This window comes from Arvicola amphibius, chromosome 2 (assembly GCF_903992535.2).
Source record: "Arvicola amphibius chromosome 2, mArvAmp1.2, whole genome shotgun sequence".
NCBI classification, from domain to species: domain Eukaryota; kingdom Metazoa; phylum Chordata; class Mammalia; order Rodentia; family Cricetidae; genus Arvicola; species Arvicola amphibius.
The window spans coordinates 182,170,289-182,193,342 of record NC_052048.2 but is presented as its reverse complement, the minus strand read 5'-3'; the positions used below and the strand labels follow the sequence as shown (position 1 = coordinate 182,193,342).

At 38.2% G+C, this 23,054-nt stretch overlaps 1 protein-coding gene across 6 annotated transcripts in view; it reads left to right on the top strand.

Moving 5' to 3' along the window:
- Positions 1 to 23,054, top strand: part of Cnot4 (CCR4-NOT transcription complex subunit 4) — a 107,371-nt gene that overhangs the window by 48,045 nt on the left and 36,272 nt on the right. For 3 of the 6 annotated variants that reach the window (XM_038317935.1, XM_038317933.1, XM_038317937.2), the window contains exons 4-8: positions 7,939 to 8,025; positions 8,763 to 8,864; positions 9,570 to 9,695; positions 13,091 to 13,215; positions 21,236 to 21,293. In XM_038317935.1, the coding sequence (XP_038173863.1) occupies positions 7,939 to 8,025; positions 8,763 to 8,864; positions 9,570 to 9,695; positions 13,091 to 13,215; positions 21,236 to 21,293 (498 nt within the window). Of the gene's footprint in view, positions 1 to 7,938; positions 8,026 to 8,762; positions 8,865 to 9,569; positions 9,696 to 13,090; positions 13,225 to 21,235; positions 21,294 to 23,054 lie in introns of all 6 variants that reach the window. The other 3 variants (XM_038317934.1, XM_038317930.1, XM_038317936.2) reach the window with 1 other exon arrangement.

Genomic DNA, 23,054 nt, shown 5'->3' with positions numbered 1-23,054 from the left:
ACTGGGAACAAGATACCTTTCAAAGGCATACCTCAGTGACCCACTTCATCTACATTGGCCCCACTTTTTATAGTTTCTACCACCTCCCAGTAGTCCATTCAGGTATGAATCCATTAGCAAATTGATCATTGATTAGGACAAAGCTTTCATATCTACTAGCTACAGACCAAGCCTTCAGTATATGATCATTTTAGCAGGAGATGGAGAGGGAGGGAGGGGTTAACTTTATATCTAACCATAACTGAACCTGCTGGCTTTTTTTGTAAAGACTAAATATTTACCAATTGATGAGTTTATATTAAGACCTTAAAATTTCTTCAGATCAGTAGAGGAGAATCTCAGGAAGAACCTATCATGAGCATTAAAATTGATGCAACTCAAGAATTACTAAGATTTGGGCCAGTAAGATGGCTCAGTGACCTGAGTTCAGTCCCTGGATCTCGTGTAATTTAGGTAGAAGGAGAGTAGTAACTCCACAAAGCTGTCTCCTAACCTCAGCATAAGTGTGCCATGGTACATGTATACTCCCCCGTCCTTCCCTCTACAGCCACTACACACAAAAATTACTAGGAATCTAGGTCCAGGGAACTTGACAATAGTGTTTACATCTCATTCTGGAGACCTATTTCTTTGCAAAGGTGTTGGTAAGAATTCATACCTGTGGTCTGAACATTCAGGATGGTAAAACAAGAAGACCATGAGTTTGTGACCATCCTGGCTATTTAATGAGTGTTGGGCCATCCTGAGCTACAGAAGGAAGGTCCTGTCACAAAATAACAAAGAAAAGATTTCAAGCAAACAAAGGACTTCAGTAAGAAATATTGAAGGAATATTAAGACCTACAACTCATCTTCAGCAGTCGTTTCTTCCATCTTGTTTGTAAGCTTTCATTTTTTGCTTTCCTGAGGCAGACATACTCACACCTCTTTTGTGACCACTTCTCTTGAACAGGACTAAACCTTTGCCCTAATCTGTTTTTGTCCCTTTCAGCTCTGCCTTTAAAACAATGTTTCATTCTCCCCCCCTCCCTTTATCCCTCCCCCCCTCTCTCCTTCCCACCCCTGTATATGTGTTTGTGTGTACACACGTGTGTACCCTCACACTCATGATCTGGAAGTCAGAGGGTAACTTTAGGAAGTTGGTTCTTTTCTTTGACCTTTATTTTATGTGTGCTTTGGGTTAGCAAGAGCTTTAACCTGCTGAGCTCACCTCTCTTGCTTACTTCTGTCTTTTTGTTACTTTTTGCTAATCTTACAGATAACTTTTGTCCTTCTGAAATTGCTATTTCAGTAACTTGCTGGGACTTTGATCTTGATTTTAGAGCTTTTGGGTGTGAATTTATCTTTTGTTTTATATATCTTTAGTTTAGCCAGCTCTCACAATGTGGAGCAACATTTAGAAGTGGATTGATTATCAAGTGTATTCTTTCATTAGTAAGTAGAAAAGAATCTTAGAAGCTATGGTAATTTGATGATGATTAAGAGGTAATTTTTTATATATATCTATGTGTGTATTATATATGTATATTATATGTATTATATATATTAAAGTCCTAAAAATGTAGTTTTAAAATAACTTTTGTATGTCAGAAAAACTTATATCAAGATCAGTTATCAAGTGTATTCCTTTATTAGTCAGAAGAAAAAAATTTCAGAAGCTATGGTAATTTGATGATTAAGAGATAATTATATCTTTTTTTCTCATTTTTTTTTTATTAAAAATTCCCATCTCTCCCCTCCTCCTTCTCCTTCCCTCCCCTCCCTTCCACCCATACCCCCACTCCGCCCCTCTCCAAGACAAAGAGCCATCAGGGTTCCCTTCACTATGTTAAGTCTAAGGTTCTCCCAGCTCCCCCTAAGTCCAGGAAGGTGAGCAACCAAACTGACAAGGCTCACAGTGAGCCCGTCCATGCTGTAGAGGTTCATGCTCATCGCCGTTGTCCTTGGTTTCTCAGTCCTCCTCCACCATCAGCCACATTCAGAGAGTCCGGTTTGGTCCCCTGTTCCATCAGTCCCATTCCAACTGGACTTGGTGGTCTCCCGTTAGATCTGTCCCACCATCTCAATGGGTACACGCACTCCTCACGGTCCTGATTTCCTTGCTCATGATCTCCCTTGTTTTGCTCCTCATCAGGACCTTGGGAGCTCAATCTGGTGCTTCTATGTGGGGCTCTGTCATTTTCTCCATCCAGTGCCAGGTGAAGGTTCTATGGTGATATGCAAGATATTCATGAGTATGGCAATAGGATCTGGACATTTCTGGCACCCTCTCCTCAGCTGCCCAAGGAACTAGCTGGGGGCGTCTTCCTGGACACCTGGGAACCCCTCTAGAGTCAAGTCTCTGCCAACACTAGAATGGCTCCCTTAATTAAGATATATAATTCCTTGTTCCCATATCCACCCTTCCTATATCCCAACCATCCTATTCCCCCAAGCTCTTCCCATCCTCCACTTCACACTTTTCTCTCCCCATCCCCCCAACCCCCCATCCCACCCCACCCCCAAGTTCCCATTTTTTGTCCGGCAATCTTGTCTACTTCCAGTATCCAGGAGGATAACTATATGTTTTTCTTTGGATTCACCCACTGAACTGAACAGAGAATTCTCAACAGAAGAAGTTCGAATGGCCAAAAGACACTTATGGGCATGCTCAACCTCCTTAGCAATCAGGGAAATGCAAATCAAAACAACATTGAGATACCATCTTACACCTATCAGATTGGCTAAAATCAAAAACACCAATGATAGCCTTTGCTGGAGAGGATGTGGAGTAAGGGGTACACTCATCCATTGCTGGTGGGAATGCAAACTTGTGCAACCGCTTTGGAATGCAGTGTGGAGGTTTCTCAGGAAATTTGGGATCAACCTACCCCAGGACCCAGCAATCCCACTGTTGGGAATTTACCCAAGAGATGCCCAATCATATTACAAAAGCATTTGTTCAACTATGTTTATAGCAGCATTATTTGTAATAGCCAGAACCTGGAAACAACCTAGATGCCCTTCAGTGGAAGAATGGATGAAGAAAGTGTGGAATATATACATATTAGAGTAAAAAAAAAAAAATATTAGAGTACTACTCGGCGGTAAAAAACAATGACATCTTGAATTTTGCATGCAAATGGATGGAAATAGAAAACACCATCCTGAGTGAGGTAACCCAGGCCCGAAAAGAAGAACATGGGATGTACTCACTCATAATTGCTTTCTAGCCATAAATAAAGGACATCAAGCCTATAATTTGTAAAAAATCCTAGAGATAATTATATCTTAAAAGTTCTAAGATATCAAGTTTGTGGAGATAATTGTTCTTATTAAAATTTGAATTTTGTGAATGCTATGTTTGATACTGAAGGTAAATTAGGTAGCAAGCCAGACATAGACTGCGCTTAGTAAGTTCATAGGTTAGAGAAGACAGAATTGAAGTGCTCACACATTCCTGAGCGTTATGAAAAGAGGAGTAGGGGACTGAGAGATGGTTCAGCATCTCTGAGCACTTAGTGTTCCTGCAAAGGTTCTGGGTTTGGTTCTGAGCACCTCCAGGTGGCTTGCAATCATCCTTTAAGTCCAGTTCCAGCGAATCTAACATTCTCTTCTGACTTCTGAGGGTACTGCATGAACATGGTGAGCGCATATATATACAGGCAAAACACATATGCAGTTAAAAACCTCCCAAGAAAAAAAAATGATTAAGTTCTGCTTTGAGAATTAATAATATTAGCGGTGTAGCAGTAGGATTAGGTCGTGTCCTGTGTATGTGGTAGCTCCAGAGAGCATTGAGGAATGTGGCTACTAAAACACAACTATTTCATTTTATAAATGAGAAACTGAGGCAAAGCAATTGGAATGACTTGTTTATTGGTGCAGCTTCTCCTATTCTGGTGTATTCTGTGGTGATGATTGCTTTGTTAGTCCATTATCCACTAAGCAGCCTTTGAGTGCCATGTTTTTGTTTTTCTTGATGGTGTCCATGAATGCTTGACTATGTTTCAAAAAAATGCCTTTTTATCAGAAGTTTAGGCAAAAATCTCGAGTGTTCATGTTAATATGTAATGTTTAAATTCTTTGAATTTCCTTTGCCGTAACAGCCTATTTTATATCAACCATTGGTTATTCACAAACACTTAGAAGCCTACCAATATAATTGATGTACACATTCAAATTTTGCTTCTCATTTTGAGACCCTCTGTTGCCCATACTGGCCTTGAGGTCCTGAAAATCCCTCTGCCTCAGGCTTCTGTTATGAGCTACCACACCTAGATTTTTATGTAATTCTTTTCACTTAATGCTAACACAATTCGTTTTTTCATTTAAAACCCATTGAGTACCTAAATCATGCCAGCTGTGTGTAGCACACTGAACATATACAATATATAAAACAGCACCTGCTTATTTGCAGAGGTAACAGTCTTGTGTGAGGAGCGCTGTGCTGCACATTAGGACAGTAGCAGACTGTTGCAGGGTATGCTTGTCTTTGCTATCTTTGGGCTAAAGTGTTTTCCTAATCAGGGAATGTCCAAGGGTTTCTAAAGAGAAACCTCTTCATGCAATCTGATTTGTCTGGAAGGTTAGAATTCAATGGTGAGAAAAATGGTTGGGGCAAGTTGAGTAGCATATAATTTTGAAAGGTTTGCCAACAATTCTGAGGAGTTTGTATTGTATTTTATCCTAAAAGCAGTAGAAAGCTGTTGAGTGTTCTCAAGAATAGAATGTTGTGCTTGATCTCTGCTCTGGAAATACCATCTGGCTATCATATGGGCATGTCAATTGTAATTTTATATCTATCGTATTTTGTCATGAAGGTGTTATGCCCAAATGTTTACCAGAAACTTATTTCCATAAATCAGATATTCAACTTATCAACTCTAAAAGTGGTTCATTGCCTACTTTTATCAATCTAATATTTGTTTTGTTAGATCACATTTTTATTTTAGTATGAATTTTTGTGTGATATACAGTACTTGAATAAGAATATTTTGGGGAAAGACCTGTATCAATAATTTTCCAAAACCCCCAAATTACTTCCAATGTACAACCAGAATCCAGAATCATTACTCTTAAATGAAACATTACTTCTCCCTCCCCCCTCCCTCCCTCCCTCCCTCCCTCCCTCCCTCCCTCCCTCCCTCCTTTCTTTCCTCTTCCTCCTCCTCCTTTTAGTTTGTTTTTCAAGACAGGGTTTCTCTGTGTAGTCCTGTCACACTTTGTAGATCAACCTCAAACTCCTAGAGATCTTCCTGTCTCTGACTCCTAAGTGCTGGAATAAAAGGCATGTGCCACCACCACCTGGCCACCTATCTTTTTCTTAATGACTTGCTTTCACTGGACCAGTCAACAGCATTTGGCACACAGGCACTATTACTTTCTAAATAACGGTTTCCTGAGTTTGCCTTGCCTATACTTCTATAAGCCTGTACTCTACCCCATTGCCAAACAGATTGTATCCATTTTTCTTACAATATTCTTCTGCTTTTATTAATATGAGTAAAACTCTTAATTCCTTATAAGGGCCTGCATACTACATGACTTTATCGCAAACTACCTCTCTGGCCATATATGCCACTGTTTTTCTGTTGGGTTAGTCTAAGCTCTTGTTCTCTTCTGTGCCCTAAATCCTCTTGTATCAGGTGGGATGCCTGTATTCCAGTTTCTTGGAGACAGCATAGGTTTCCCAGAAGTGAAAAAAACATCCATAGCATATAACACCTTTTTTTGTTTGTTTTATTAACTCTGTAGACCAGGCTAACCTTGAACTTTGAGATGTACCTGCCTCTGCCTCTCAAATGCTGGCACCACCACACCTGTCATGTGTAATGCCTTCTAAAGACAAGGATGAAGAAATCCATGAGACAAGTCAAGAAGTTTACATATGAATAGGATACTTAGATTAAAAAACTAAAAGTATGAACAAAATGCCAAAAAGACATTTCACTTTCCTTGAAAAGACTTATGAACAGGAACAATTCAGTGTTTCAAATATCACTAATACAATTAAAAATGAATTCTTGATGGTATAAACTCTCTCTGTATATTTCAGAATATATATCAAGGAAAACAGTGATGAAAAGACCTTTTCTGCACAGCAGTGCTTGGGCACAGCTACTCTAGAACCTACCTACCTGTGTTCTTTGCCATTTTAAGCCAGAAGCATTATTACTACTTGGGAGTTTACAATCTCAAGTCTTAGTTCTGTCTTAGACCTATTGAATATGAATTTTTTTTTAACTTCTCTCAGATGATTTTGCATTAATATTCAGTTTCTATTGGAATAGTGTTTTTATACTACAAAATAACCTTTCATCTAATTTGTAGAATCACTAAATATAGCAGTTAATGATGTAGATTATTACAGGTAGTATATGTATTGGCAATGTTGTCCCATGAAATGATGTGATTTCTGCAAAAGAACTAGTAAATTTCAAAGTATGTATACTCTTTCCTTAATTACATATCATCTGTAAATTAAATTTTTGTTATAACTGAGAAAATACTTTATATATACTATGAAGATTCTAACTTCTCTTAACTAGAAACAGCCCTCAGTTATATTCATGTGTTGTGGGACGTTCAGAGGTCTAGAGGACCACTGTTGGGCAGGGCTAGTTTGAACCATGGGAGAATCCCTGGCTTCCTTCCTTTGAATGCTCAGAGTGTTTCCCTCTTACTTTAAAATCTTCCCCCAGTTAAGACTTCCGCTGATCTCTAAAGTGCTCCCCCAGTGCTTTCTTCATTGAACTGCTGCTATAGGCCCACTTATGATCAGAGCAGCCGCTGGACAGCAGCCGTGTGCTGCCAGCCTTGGGAGCCTGGTAGCTGAATTCCTGCTGGAATATTGAATGCTGTTTCAAATTCTACTGACTAGAAGAAAACCCCCTTTCAAACAATTTCCTTCTCCATTTTTAAGCCCTGAAACATTCTGGGCACGAGATTTCGTTTCATCAGCTACCATTGTTGTTTTGTCGGTTAAGGAGTCTGGGTAGGAAAAAAAGTGGAAAACCATTGTAGTCACCTTTTAATCCATTAAAACTGGCTGTATATAACCTTTTATTATAAACAGTCAAAATGTAGTGAGATTAGTGTGTATTAAGTTGAAAACTGTTAAGAATTAATGGCGCAACATAGACTGTTCATTGGGAAAGAGGGTACTGTCTGTAAATTTCTAGAAGAACAAAATTTAATGTGGAGGTAGTTCTAAGTCGTGGGAGAGATTTTGTATTAATCCAAATTATGGAAGTTTGTAAGAAAATCTAAAGGAGCACTGTAGTAATGACAGAGTAACAGATGTGAGAGACGCAAGGACAAGAAAACACAAGAAGTGACTAAGGCACTGCAGGACAAATGAAAATGGATTTTCCCGATAGAACTTAGCAGCAGAGATTGAGGATGGAGTAATCCATGAGACAATTACAAGATAATGAGTTTACTAACATAGGAAATTATACACAAACTGTATAATAAATCATAAAGCATATAATGTTGAGGGGATGCTATTAATATATTTGGAATTTATAATCAATGCTTTAGTATAATATACAATAGGTTTATGAGACATAAATGTCATTACTTATGTCTGTTCTTTGTCTCTCTGTTCTTGTATATAATTTTGATCATTGTTTTGATCATTACTGCTTCATGAAAATCGTTTATTAGTGATAATACAGTTGAATTCTGTGAAGGTAAGATCCCATAGATAATTGATTAGAGCATAGGAATGCCAAACAATTCTTAAGTCTCAGTTCAAAAAAAGAATAGCTCTTAGACTCTTAAAATATACTGTGAGTTAGCTGCATAAATGCACTTAGGAGGTAGTTACATTAATTAGAAACTTAAAAAATTACCAGTGTGCTTTTCACTTACAAGGGATGGTGAATGTCCCCATTATAAGGATAAAAATGATTAAACGGGGACAGTTTATGCCTTATTTCTTCTTCTTTTATAGGTTTTAAAACGACCAGAGTATTTTGGGAAGTTTGGTAAAATACATAAAGTTGTCATCAATAATAGCACATCATATGCAGGCTCACAGGTAACTCATTATAGGGATTTTTGCCTTTCCTCCCTATGGTCTGGGCTTGACCTGGGCTGTCAGAAGGAAAATTTGCTTTCTGTAGTCAGAAGGCTTGAGGGTCAAAGGATACAGTGCAGTGACTTCTGTTGGTGGGCTGGGGGAATTTTTATGTTCATTTGATCCCTCAGGACTTAGAGCAAATGGCTTGATGGAATAAGAAAGAATTAGAAAACAAAAGTTTATTGAAGGGATTAAGGGGTGGGGGTGGCTACCAGGCAACCTGATAATTAGATAATGATTTATAATCAATATTAATTTTAGATATTGAAAACTTAATAGAGCAGCTTTGTCAAACTGGCATAAAATAACAACTTGTACAGATCGTGTTTATTGTTGAGAGCATTTACTTTGATACAGTGTCTTTAAATCTGACCTTTTAAACCTTTTTGTAACTTTGATGAGCCTGTCAAGTTACTTTTCAAAAATGAGGGGTGTGGGGAGGAAATAATACTATTTTATTTATGTATGTTATAATCCACTTATAGCCAGGTTAAAATTTAAGTATGAGTGCTTTTAAATAAACTAATTAAAGGAACAGCATTATATCAAAACTATTCTAATTATTGCCATTATTATTAATAGTGTCAGTAGTAAAATAAAAGCCTTTACAATTCTTAGGCAGGTTGCAGAAGAGTTTTATTGTTCAGTATTAATTTGAAGCTAATAACAGTGGGATGGGATGTGCTTTGCTTTAGGGTCCGAGTGCCAGTGCGTATGTGACCTATATCCGGTCAGAAGATGCTCTCAGAGCAATACAGTGTGTCAACAATGTGGTAGTAGACGGCAGGACACTTAAGGTAACATGTTTCTGTTGGTTATTTTCTGTTTTTTAAGAGGAAGGGGTAATATTAAAAAGTAAAGGAGTACCTGATATTTAAGCAGTAACTTTGAAGGTATTTAATTTAAAGATTGTCTTTTTGCTTTCTGTACCAACCTGTTATACACAAATTATTTAGTATTGAGTAGTGCTCTGTTTTATTTTATTTACTGGGTAGGAATACACATTATTTAGGGATAATACTTTAAGATTTCAATTCATATTTTTCTTATTTTATGAAAATAGAACTGTTCTCCTTAGAAACAGGTAATAGTTGTGATTTGTTGTTACTAAATACCTGATCTTTGGTTTATGTTTGGGCAAATAGTCCCACCAGTGCAAATGAAAAAAGGATGGCATCGTTAGAAAGAGGAATTTCCCTTCTTCTGTACCAAGCTACTTAATAAACACGGAACAGACCTTTCTCTGCCCCTGATTCCTAGAGAAGAAGATCTGAATTTGCCAATTCTGGGAAGCATTCACTTAGATTTTCTCTAGATCATCTAAGTGAATGTCTACATGAAGTCCACCAGTAATAGTCCGCTCCATAGTGTTCTCAGTCATGCTTTGTTCTGTCTGTGTCTCATTTTAGGTGAAGTAATAACATTTGTGATGGAAATTGATATTGTGGTATCAATTCATAATTTTGAGTGTGCTTTCCCCTGCTCTGCTTTTCTTCCTACAGGCATCTCTAGGGACCACAAAATACTGCAGTTACTTCTTAAAGAATATGCAGTGCCCAAAGCCTGACTGCATGTATCTGCATGAATTGGGAGATGAGGCGGCCAGCTTCACAAAAGAGGAAATGCAGGTAGTAAAACTCATGTGAATTACCAATTTAGTACGAAAGGAATTGCTTTTAAAGTTAAAATTATGGGTGAACCTGAGATTAGAGTTTTTTAAAAGGTGGTATTACTTTAAAGTAGCTTTTCTAAAGCATCTCTTACAGTGTCTCTTATGCGGACACGGCTACAATAAAAAAGCTGAGTCAGAGAGCGACATGAGCACATCAGCATAGGCTCCAGAGGTTTTAATGTGCTAGCATATATTGAAACAGGAACCTAGCTGGCTTCAGGAAACACTTCGGGGTCCACCTTAAGGAGAGTGTCAGCAATAAGAAAGCCAAGGAGTTACAGTAATTATTAGTTGGTTTTTGTCATTGTTGCTTTTGTTTATTTTGGTTCAATCTCTGCTCTTTATAGGATATTCTAGAAAATAATCTATCCAGTGATGCTGATACCATTTTTAAGCAGTGACTCTCCTTTAAGTGTCCACAGAGTAGTCAGTGTCCTATAAAAGGTGACTTGAAGGCTTAATATCCTATCTTTTACCTTTCCTCTTCTCCTGTCTCCTTTCAATTTGTAGTATAAACATGCTTTTACAAGTAAAAATGTTGACCATACGGCCTATTAAAATGAGGATTATATCAAAGCACAATGCTGCAGTTCCCTTTTGTAGATGAGGACTTCAGATTGTTGCTGTGGACTTTTGCAGGAATACTTCTCATTTAGAAGGTGGGGGGCGTTCATTGCTACTTTTTATTCCAGGTCAAACTAGAAAACATATGAGCTCTTTTAAAGGCAGATTGTATACAGCATGAAGTTTTGTCTCTTTTTGACTTGGAGTAAATGCAGATTAAGTCCCATTAAACATATTGGTGACTTTTTACAGCATTGTCTTTGAAATTAAAAAAAAAAAAAAACAGTGTTTAAAATAATGATATTCAATAGGGCAGACAGAGTACATATTTTTTCAGTTAGTATTTATTGTTTATGAGTGATTTTTTTCTTTAGATGAAACTTTGTCTTTTGAGTGTGTGTGTATGGGTGTGTGGAAACCAAAGGTACACGTAAAATGTTTTTTTGGATGGCTCTCCACCTTAATTTTTGAGACAGGGTCTATTTGGTTGATCTGATACTGGCTAATCAATTATCCTACAGTCTTCTCCATATATACTCTGTTTTGTTCAGGCACGAGCATGCACACACGTGTGCACACACGGTCCCTAACTCACGTCCTTGTGTTTGCACAGCAGCACTCTGCCCATTGAGTCATCGCCTCAGCTCCTGGATTAACCTTCTTGGATGAAAACTAGATAGAAACATTTCAAACTGTATTTTAAGTAGTGCCTATATGCCCAATGTGCTACTACAGTGAACAGTTGTCTAAGGATTTCCAAGTCTATCTTATGTAAATCTGTTGTTCAACAGTAGGAGAAAAATGTGCGTGGTGATATTTTCACTACCAGAATGAACTGCTTCATAATCACTAATGTATCAGGCTGAACCATAATAGCAGAAGTATTGATTACAGAAAGGATTTTCTAGGTGGTTTATGTTTTAAAGATGTAAAATTTACATTTAAATATATTTTTCTTATCTTAAAACTCACTCATTCTGGGTTTTAAAATTATTTGATAGTTTTTATGCTGAAATATTTCTCAGTATGGAAAGAAAATTTGAGAAAGTGACATGACAAAACCCAAAAGCCATCTTTGTTACTATATAACTCAAAATTGAGTAATCAGCTTGTGTGTCAGAGTAGGAAGCAGTGCCGTGTGTGCTGTATATGATACAGCTGTTTGTACTAAGTTAGATGATACCACCCTCACTTCGTATTTTGATTTTATTTTATTCTGTTACATTTTCATTTTGCCACAGTATATACTTAAATCACAGTTTTAAAATAGTTGATATTCCCATTGGTAAGTGAAATGTCCTTTTATTCAAGGCACACTTATAGGTGGTTAAATGCTGCTCAGAAGTTTTTTCATTGCCATTTATTTTTGTTTATGGTTTGCTTCTACAGTGATCCTTGCCTGGTTTCTCCTGTACCATTTGTGACATTATCTTCTGATAGAAAGCTATCCCAAAATACAAGAAAGGAGTGTTTTCTTGAATATACAGTGGGTACCAGCAAGGTCTTCTGTAAAGGCCAGTCTAGTAAAGTATTTTAGGGTTCCTAGGCTGTGCAGCATCTGTCACTGTGCTCCACTATCCCTGCTGTACGACTTCACTCTGACTTGGTAGCAAGACGGCATGTAGACCATAAATAAATGAGTAGTGAGACTGTGTCCCAGTAAAGCATTTGACAAAAGGAACTGTCTGCAAACTGTTTATTCCTGGTTTAGAAGTTTAAGACATTAATTTTTATTTTGTTTTGGGTAGGGAGAAAGTAGCAAATAAAAACAAATTAATGACATTTTTACCTGGTATTAAGATAAAGAAAAACATAAGAAAACTGTAAATTTATTGTGCTATTGATCTCTAAATAAAAGTAGAAATCTATTGATAAATTTTGCTTAATCATCAAATGTTCTGGTTTTCTTTTCTTCCGATTGCTGTATCAAAAACCAAAAGCAATTTATGGGAGAAAAGGGGATTATTTTAGCTCACATGTTGTTGATCTTTGAGGGAAGTCTGGGCAAGAACTTAGATGCTGCTTACTTTCCTACTGATGTGTTTATATACAGCTAGTTTATTTTTTTATAGCCCAGGAATGGTGTCCACAGTGGACTGGGCAAGGCTATCCTACATCTCAAGATAATCCAGGGTATCCTATACCCTCAAGATAATCCCCAGCAGACATGCCCACAGGCCACTGATCTTGGCAATTCCTCAGTTGGCATTCCTCTAGGTGATTCTCAGTTGCATTCAGTTGACAGTTAAAGCTAACTAAGTAGCGATCTATTAGAGGACTTAGTTTTATGAAAGAAACTGCAAGTAGTTTAAATTTTTTATTGTATTTATTCATTTGTATGTATGTGTGTATGTACATGTGCATATATGTGCACACGCACACATACCACAGCACATATGTAGAAGTCAGAGGTCAGCTTGTGGGGTTCATTCTCTCCTACTGTATGTGTTTTCCAGGAATCATACTCAGGTTGTCATGCTTGCCAACAAATGCCTTTACCTACTGAGCTAGCTCAGTGCCCTCCTGGTGCATTGATGTAGTGAAATTGTTCTCTACGTATATGGTTCTGATGGAATGATTTGGTCTCTGGAGTATCTGTAGTATATGTAGCTTGACTGGAATCACTTGTTGGTCTAAAAGTTTGGTAGCATCATCCTCAGATTCTGACTCTGTGAGAAAACTAATATCCTCTTTACTGTACCTTTAATAACCAAAAATTAGCTAAGCATTTCATACCAGACTTATTTTTTTGAATCCCACTGCAGTTTTAATTTCTTCTTTTATTAGGCGGGTAAACACCAAGAGTATGAACAGAAGCTACTGCAAGAATTATATAAATTAAATCCCAATTTTCTTCAGCTATCTACGGGTTCAGTTGATAAGAATAAGAACAAAGTGACAGCATTGCAGAGGTATGATACGTAAGTACTGACTAAATACTGATGCCACTCTAGTCACATGTCCTTCCTTCCTCTTTGTCATTCTTTTCATTGTGTATGTCTTTTTAGACAAAATTCATAACAAGACCTGTCATTTATACACCATCTTCAGCTATATAGAACTGTTAGGTCATAGTTTCTGAGTATGATATTTATTTTGTCTTAAAAAACAGAGTCTTATAGAGTAGTCTTTACTGGTCTGGAACTCACTGTGTAGACCAGGCTAGCATTGTACTTACAGAGATCCTCCTGCCTCTGCCTCTGCCTCTGCCTCTCTGCCTCTGCCTCTGCCTCTCTGCCTCTCTGCCTCTCTGCCTCTCTGCCTCTGCGCCTCTGCCTCTGCCTCTGCGCCTCTCTGCCTCTCTGCCTCTCTGCGCCTCTGCCTCTCTGCCTCTCTGCCTCTCTGCCTCTCTGCCTCTGCCTCTGCCTCTCTGCCTCTGCGCCTCTGCCTCTGCCTCTCTGCCTCTCTGCCTCTGCCTCTCTGCCTCTCTGCCTCTCTGCCTCTGCCTCTCTGCCTCTCTGCCTCTCTGCCTCCTGAATCCTGGGATTAAAGGTGCATGTCACAAGGCATGGCTAAATTTGAATTTCTGTTGCTCACTGCTCCCTGATAACACTTAGCTTCTTGAGGCCTTCACTCTTGGCTCTTATTTACAGACAGGAACAACTTTTCATGCTGAAAGGAAATCACAGAGCTAGGTAAAGTGCTCACATCTCTAATCCTAGCACTTAAGAGGCTGGTGAAGGAGGGCCACAAGTTTGAGGTCACTGTCTGGGCTAAAGAGGAAGTTCTTGGCCTTCTCAGGCTTTAAAAAACAAGAACCCTGTGTTGCATAGGGAATGAAAAGCTCTTGCCACACAATTTAAGGTTTTTTTCATAACACTATGGAGAAAACATTCTAAGAGAAAAGGGTCTTCACCTGAAGTGGTGTGTGTTTGTGTTATAAGTGGTTGTTTAGTCTAGGGGATCACTGATGTTGCATCCTATGAGGACAGAGGGTCACACATTTGGAGTCTTACCTTTGGGAACAAGCAGTCTTCCTGTCTTCAACCTCTTACATGGTCTGGCTGGTAGAAATTGAGTGAATGTTTAAACAGATATGTAAAATTTAATACAAAAGTCTCATGATGATTTAGTCATCTTTGTCTTAAACTATTCTTTGCTATAAGTTGTCAAGTATTATACAGTTAACTAATAACTTTGGGATTTTACTGTGTGCTATCTGAATCGTCTTTAAGTGATGTGTGTTAATGGCTAGCTTTAAATAGTAGAGTCCTTGTCTAGTAAAATAACTAGCTTTCAAATGTATCAGTAAAATTTATACAGATTATTGTCAGAGTCTTCCTTCAAACATATTATTGTGTTTAAAATTTTGTGCTGTCTATTCCCTTTGATGCTGAAGATTATTTAAATATTAAAGACTACTTAAATGTGTTCATTTCTTATACACTTACACATAGTGGGTGTGCATATGTAAATATAAATAGATGTCAGCATAAAACATAATCACTCTATATTAATGTTAAAGTTAGAAATAAAACCTAAATTTAGCCATATCTTTTGATTTGAACAAATTTACCCTCTAATTTTTTGTACTACCCTTTGTAGATGACAAACCAAGTGCTATTGCTCATTACCTACCATTATTGTAGTAAACATTTCTGATATACTCAGCATTTATATACATCACTGGTCTTATTAAAAATAGTTTTTCTGCATGATTAAGTTGCTTTGAATGATGGACTACAAGTACTGAAATGAAAGCAGGAAACAAGGAAGCCATCAACTGTAATGCATAAAGGATGGGTATTTTATAGCTTTGTGCTATAAAATGTAGATTGAGGCATGGTGCAACAACTAAAGATTATAAAAGGAATAGTACCTGGTTGGGCTACTGTGCTGTAGACACTGAGTAGACCTAGTGGTAAGAATCACATTGCACAGTATAGGTGGTCATGACTTGATGTGGCTCATGAAGTCCATGTAGGAAAATGAAGATGTTAAGTTCAGACTGAAGTGAAAAGAAGATGTAAATGAAAATTTGATGTGCTAATTTAATCTTAATAGTCCCGTGTGGCAGATATTGTCATTATTACTTCACAAAAGAAAACTAAAAGAGAGCTAAGTGTTAACAAGTATTCCATTCAAATGTGCTATAGAGACCAGATTCTGACCAAAATCTCTGTCACTTTAAAGACTAGACTTATCTTACTTTGCCATCATTTAAAACTATGCCAAAATTTTAAAGGAGAAATTGCTAGAAAATAATATCAGTTATATTAGTTTTAAGTGAAACCATTTTGACTGAACATCTCTGGTATGCCAGAGTTTTCTTTCAAAGAATTGATAGTGTTTTAAACTTCCTTTAACCACAGATAGAGGGCACTAGTATACTGTCTTAGTAAAGGTATTAAAAGGAAGACTTATAAGAATTTATCAGTTTTTACTTCATAGAGAAGTGTGCGCTGTTGTCATCCCCATCTCCACCATCATCGTTGTTATTGTCATCTTTGTGTGTGCTATGCAGTTTACAGCTGACTGTCATCTCTTACTACCCTTTGAAAAAACTTGGCTAATATTCTTACTGAAAATTAAATGTGCTCTGACAGACAGGTGCCATCTGAATGCCTTAGTAATTGAGTAGATTGTGAAGAATTAGTGCATTAATCCTCTTCTCTGGATTTTTTGGAATTAAAAATCATAAAAGGTACCAGGTGATGGTGGTTCCCGCCTTTAATCCCAGCATGAAAAGCAAAGGCAGGAGAATCTCTGAGTTCGAGGCCAGCCTGGTCTATACATTGAGTTTCAGGACAGCCAGGGCTACACAGAGAAACCCTGTCTTGGGGGTGCGGGGAGGTAGATGGTGTAGTGTAATACAGTTTGTCAAAGATGTACAAGATACTCTCTAGGAGAACTTGGTAAATCATTAATAGTTTGGTAGGTATTAAAATATATATGAACTCTGAAATTTTCTGCAAAATTCTACGTACCCATTGTTTATATATGGAGGCATTGCTATGCTGCTAGCTAGAGAAGGCTAGAGGTGAATTTATGAATAGTAGAGAACAGTGATTCTCAAAGTATGGACAGGAGCCACAGAAGTGACCTTCATTTTGCGGATCTCCAGAAAGACTTCCGTTTATAGTAGACAAATGATTTACAATCTCCAGTTTTATTTTTGAGTAAGCTCAGAGCTGTTTGTTTATTAGTAATTAAATGGTAAAAGTCTGCTAAACTAGGATACTTTATTAAAATTGGTTTGGTTTTCTGTTATGAATTCTGTCTTTATTTCTTTTCAGTCCCTGTCTGATTTTGATTTATATGTAGTGACTGCACATGTGCATACATAGTGGGTAGCTCTTAAGTTACCTGGGCAATGCTTACCCAACTTAAGTTGACTATAGTTTAAAAAGTTATTAGAGTCACTGATCTAAAGGATTTGTTTAGAAAGTTAGATGGGGATAATGTGTCCCCCATTTCATAGTAACAAGTACTTGAAACTCATTGGCAATAGTGAGGTACTTTATGACCTTTCTAGATAGGGTACCAACTCAGACAAAGTGACAGGAAGGCTGATTAAGTACTCCCATTAGGTGCAAAACAGTCATTCTTATATCCCTAATGAGGGTCCTTTCTGTCTCTTCACCATTTGCTGAGTACTGTAGAAGGTACAATCTTCATGTTGTCTATTTTTTGTTACCCATTCCCTTCAGTGCATATACCTAGTCATATAGCATACTATGGCCTGTACTTTTCCATCCTGAGATGATTTCTGAGCAGTCAACACAAACATATCTCCTCCAACAAAAAAAAAAAAAAAAAAAAAAGCATGAATGAAAGATCGCTAAAAGGCCTAGACAAATAGGCACTAGCTATTTGGACAGGGGACCCCCTGCTTATCTAAACTCCAAGGTCACTTGAAACACTTTTATATTAAAAATGGACCATTGTGTATTCTTTCTTAATGAATGAGTCAGGATAGGGATGGTTGAGGTAGGATGTGAGAACCTGGGCAAATGGCTCAGCAGGTGAGGTACTTGCTACAAAAACATAAAGACCAGAGTTGAAATCTCAAGCACCTGTAACCTTAGTGCTGGCAGTTGATGAGGAGACATTTGATTACTTGTAAACAGTTCTGAGTTTTATGCAAAAATAAAAATACAGATTGTAAACCATGTAAAACACTTGTCCACAGTAGAAGAAAAATGATTTCTCAACATCAGCCTGGCTTTAGATCCATTAAGAGAGGCTGTGTCTCAAGGGAATACAGTGGAGAGTGATAAAGCAGACCTTCCATGTTGTTCCTTTGGCCTCGATGTATGCACATGGGAGCACACAAAGAGGTGCACACACCACACATAAGTAAATATACAAAAAATATGTTTTTAAAAGAGAAGGTTCTTTGGGTCCTTTATTTCCTAGAAGAGAAGGTACTTCAAAAAAGCAATTGTGGCTCCTTCCTGTTCTAGAGATAGCCGCTTCTTTTTGTGTAGTGCCAGCCTCGTTCCAGAGACACGATGATGAAGGTCAGAGTGAATGGATTTGGCCCTGGTTGCCAGGGATGCCTTCACTTCTGACAAAGGGGAGATTGTTTCCATCAGTGACCTTTTCATTGACCTCAACTACATGGTCTACGTGTTCCAGTATGACTTCACCCATGGCAAGTTCAAAGGCACAGTCAAGGCTGAGAATGGGAAGCTTGTCATCAATGGGAAGGCCATCACCGTCTTCCAGGAGCGAGATCCCGCCAGCGTCAAATGGGGTGATGCTGGTGCCAACTATGTTGTGGAGTCAACCAGTGTCTTCACCACCATGGGGGCCCACTTGAAGGGTGGGGCCAAAAGGGTCATCATCTCTGCACCTTCTGCGGATGCCCCCAATGTTTGTGATGGGTGTGAACCATGACAAGTATGACAATTCCCTCAAGATTGTCAGCAATGCTTCCTGAACTACCAAGTGCTTAGCCCCCTTGGCCAAGGTCATCCATGACAACTTGGGCATTGTGGAAGGACTCGTGACCACAGTCCATGCCATCACAGCCACCTAGAAGACTGTTGATGATTCCTCTGGGAAGCTGTGGCGAGATGGCCGTAGAGCTGCCCAGAACATCATCCCTGCCAAGGAAGGAAAGTTGGGGCAGGAGCTGAGGCAGGAATTGAAGAAAGCTCATGGAGGAATTCTGCTTACTGGCTTGCTGTCCATGGCTCAATTAACCTGCTGTTTTATACAACCCAAAGCCCATCTGTCCATAAGTGGTACCACCTACAATGCACTGGGTCCTTCTTCATCAATTATTAGTCAAGGAAATGCTCCATAAACTTTCCTACAGATCAGTCTGATAGAGTTATTTTCTCAGTTGAGGTTCCCTCTTCCCAGATAACCTTGGTTGTGATCAAATTGACAGAAAGCTGACTAACATGCCAGGTGTTTGAGCTTAGACTGAGCCAGAATCTCTAGAGATAATGACATTAAGCTTTATACTGTATTTTATTTGATTGAATAAATAAATTTACTCAAATAAACATTTATATAAATAAATATAAAATATATAAGTAAATTTAAATATATATTTAGCTTTCAAAGAGTTCAGGTTAATTTAAAAATAGTTTCTCTTGGAATAGTATTTGCTAAAAATGTCAGCAAGGCTTTTTTATGAAAATCTTTATAAATTTTATCTATAGGGTTTATACATATTTTTCTGGACATAATATTTATTTTGTGTATGTGTTTGTGCATATGAATACATAATGGTAGAAAGAGAGAACTGACTCCAGCAATTTGTCCTTTGTCCTCCATCTTCTGCTTGCACATATACTTGTGCACACACACAAACAAATAAATGTAAAAAAAAGTTGCTGTTAAGTATTGCTTATTCCCGTTACTCTCTGTCTTCTGGCCTATGTCTCTTTTTTCCTGTCATTATCTTTGTTAATTCGTACCATCTTTTTGATGGAACTAATAAGTTTTCTATTATATGAAGTCATTTGACATAGGCTGTTTCCACCTATTCTCTTCTTTTCCATTTCTCCTCTTAGTGTATAAATCACTTAAATAGTTTCATAGCTGACCATAATGTGCACTCCGTCAGATTATCTAATGTGTCTCGCAGCATCTCTGTAGAAGATATGCTTGGATTCAGGTTGGGTAATAGCCTGGCTACCTGCCAATCAGCGTTTATTTAAAACATAATTGACAGAATACTGAATTGTCCTGCACCATTTATCGCCCCCCCCCCTTTTTAAACAAAGGGAAATATCCATAGTCCATTTTTTTGGGAATGTAATCATAGTATTTCAGGGTACTATCTGCTGGTTGGGGGCACTGATAATCTTTTGGGGACCTAAAGAAAATTTTGAATTATGATCAAGTCCTGACTGGAATATCCTGTGAGGCTTGATCATCTCAGGCAGAAGTCTTGAATCTGTTCTGGATGTAGAACTCAGACATCCGGGCCATCTGTTCCTATGGGAGAGTTTTCAGGTGGTCTTCCTTGATCAAACCTAATTTTTTTTTTAAACTCAGAATGAATCCACAGCCTCTCATTTTCTGTGGAAACAAAAGCAAAATCTCTTCTCCAAAGTAACATACCTTTTGACTTCAATTTTGAAGTCAAGGTATTTTCAAAATACCTGTCTTGGATTAATTTAGCAGCATTTATAAACAAGTATCTTTTAGCATCTGTTGCTCCTTCCTCAGCATTTAAACAATTCAAAGAGACCATAACATAGTTATATCAAGATTCTCTGTGTATTTTTTATTTTTAGGTGGCTTTACTTTAACCTCTATTCCTTCCTTCCTTCCTTCCTTCCTTCCTTCCTTCCTTCCTTCCTTCCTTTTCTTTCTTTCTCTTTTTGAGACAGGTTCTCTGTAAATCTTTGGCTCTCCTGGAACTCCCTCTGTAGACCAGGCTGTCTTTAAACTCACAGAGATCCACCTGCCTCTGCCTCCCAAGTCCTGGAATTAAAGGTGTGTACCACCACACCTTGAATTCACAGAGGTCTGTCTGCCTTTGACTCCCAAACTTTGGGGTTAAAGGCATGTGCCACCACACCCAACTTCTCTCTCTCTCTCTCTCTCTCTCTCTCTCTCTCTCTCTCTCTCTCTCTCTCTCTCTCTAAGGACTTTAACCTTTAGCCTGCATATATTTTTAACACACTGTAAAACATTTAGTTTTTTTTTTAACTTTAAATCTTTCTTTTATTGTATATCTTTCTTTTTCTGACCACATGAGTCTTAATTTGCCAAGCAATATGGAGAGGATTAAAGCCGTGGCTTTGCTGGCTAGATCCAGCCCATTTTTTTTTTTTTTAACTTTTTGAGAAAAAGGTTAAAGTCCTTAAAATAAAAAAGTAAAAGCCTATACTTCCTGCCTGGCTACTGGCCAATCAGTGTTTATTTAAAACATAATCGACAGAATACAGAATTGTCCCACACCAAGTATGTGACCTTTATCTTGCCTGAATGTATAATATACACACTTGCCTTCTCCTCCTTAGATAAGATTAATAATGATAGAAGTATTAAAAGAAATTTATGTTTTCTAAGTGCCTGTAGAGAACATTTCCATACTTTTTGTCCTCTGTCAAACATGCAGAAAAATAAGTTAATCACTGTTTATTTTTGTCATTTTCTACCTCTCCCATCAGCTGTTTATTTCAGCTTTAAGTTTTGAGGACTAATTAGAATGTGAGTTTCTCTGGGGGAAGAGAAGGTTGAGATTTTCCCTTATGTGTTTTGAACCCTTACTATTTTACATAAGGTCTCACATTATAGTGTTTTAAAAACATTGTTAAGATGACCAGGTGTTTATTCTTAACTTTGGGGGAGTTTTTTGTGGATTTTGGTTTGTGTGTACATGTGCGAGCCTGCACACGTGCTTGTGTGCGTTGGTGCGCGCGCGCGTGTGTGTGTGTGAGAGAGTGTATTTTTGTTTGAATGATTTACTCTCCTTTTACTCAGTTTGTTTGTTTTTTTTTTTTGTTTGTTTTTTTACAGCCCCATTGACAAACCTTCAGATTCTCTCAGTATAGGAAATGGTGATAATTCCCAACAGGTAAGGTTTAGATAAAGTTTCTTTTATATATCTCCTATAACCTAAAAGCAAAGTGTTGTATGCAAGTAAATTTTTTTTCAAATTGGAAAAATACTTTAAATACTGACACAATTCAAAAATACCTTGATGGACTGCCTTGTTAAATGTATAATAGCATCTTTCCTTCATGGAATGTATAGAGCATGTCAGTCTCTTCTTTCTCTTCTTGCTTCCCATCCTCTAGCATGAGTTGTCACTTGTGTCATTCATCATAGCCATTCTGACAGGTAGGAGGGAACCTCAGAAGAGTTTTGATTCGTATTTTCCTAATGGCTAATGACAATGATTGTTTATTTAAGGGCTTGCTCTCTCTCTCTCTCTCTCTCTCTCTCTCTCTCTCTCTCTCTCTCTCTCTCTCGTCATTCATTTTTTATTTTACATCCCTACCACAATTTTCCCTCCTTCTCCCATTACCTCCCCCTACCCTCCCACCCTATCCCCCAATCCACTCCTCTGTTTCTGTTCAGAAAGGGGAAGACCTCCAGTGGGTATCAGCAGAGCTTGGCATATCAAGTTGTGGTAAGACTAAGCATCTTCCCTTGTATTTAGACTGGACAAGGCAACTCAGAATGAAGAATAGGTTCCCATGAGCCAACCAAAGCATTAGGGTCAGCCCCTGTTCCTATTGTTAGGAGTCCCACAAATAGTGTAAGTTACACAACTGTCACATATATGTAGAGTGCCTAGGTCAGTCCCATGCAGGTTTCCTGGTTGTTGGTACAGACTTTGTGAGCTCCTTTGGGCCAGGTTTGTTGTTCTGTGGGTTTTCATCTGATGTCCTTTACCCCTCTTGCTCCTACAATCCTTCCCTTTCTTTAGCAGGATTCCCAGAGCTTATATTTGGCTGTGGGTCTCTGCGTTTGTTTTCATTAGCTACTGAATGAAGGTTCTCTAATGACAATTGGGGTCTGATCACAGGAGATGGCCAGTTCAGCTGGGGTTTTCCTTTCAGATTTGTGAAAGATTCTCTTGCATGAGGTTTCTGCCTGTCCCTGAAAAGTGCCCCCCCCCCCGTTCCTGTCACCTCTTTAAGTACTCTCTTGCCCCTCCCCCCGCAACCTGACCCCTCAAGTTCCCATCCCCAGCAGTCTCCAGTCCATCCAGAAGATCTCTTCTATTTCCCTTTCCCAAGGAGACCCAAGTATCCATCCCGCCTTGTTAACTAGGCTCTCTGGGCCTGTGGATTGTAGCATGGTTATCGTTTACTTTACAGCTACTACTCACTTATGAATGAGCACATACCATGATCTTTCTGGGTCTGTGTTACCTCACTCAGGATGATTTTTTTCTACTTCCATTCATTTGCCTTCAAATTTCATAATGTCATTGTTTTTAACAGCTGAGAATACTCCATTGATTAAACATCCCACATTTAATCTGTTCTTTGATTGAGGGGCATTTAGGTTGTTTTCAGGTTTTGGCTATTGCAAATAAAGCTGCTATGAATATAGCTGAGCAAGTTTCCTTGTGGTATGATGGAACATCCTTTGGGTATATGCCCAAGAGTGGTATTGATGGGTCCCAATTTTCTGAAAAACTGCCATAATGATTTCCAGAGTACAAGTTTACACTGCCACCAGCAATGGAGGAGTGTTGCCCTTCGCCAGCATAGGCTGCCATTGGTGTTTTTGATCTTAGCCTTTCTGACAGGTATAAGATGGAATCTCAGAGTTGTTTTGATTTTCATTTCCCTGGTGGCTAAGGATGATGAATGACATTTCT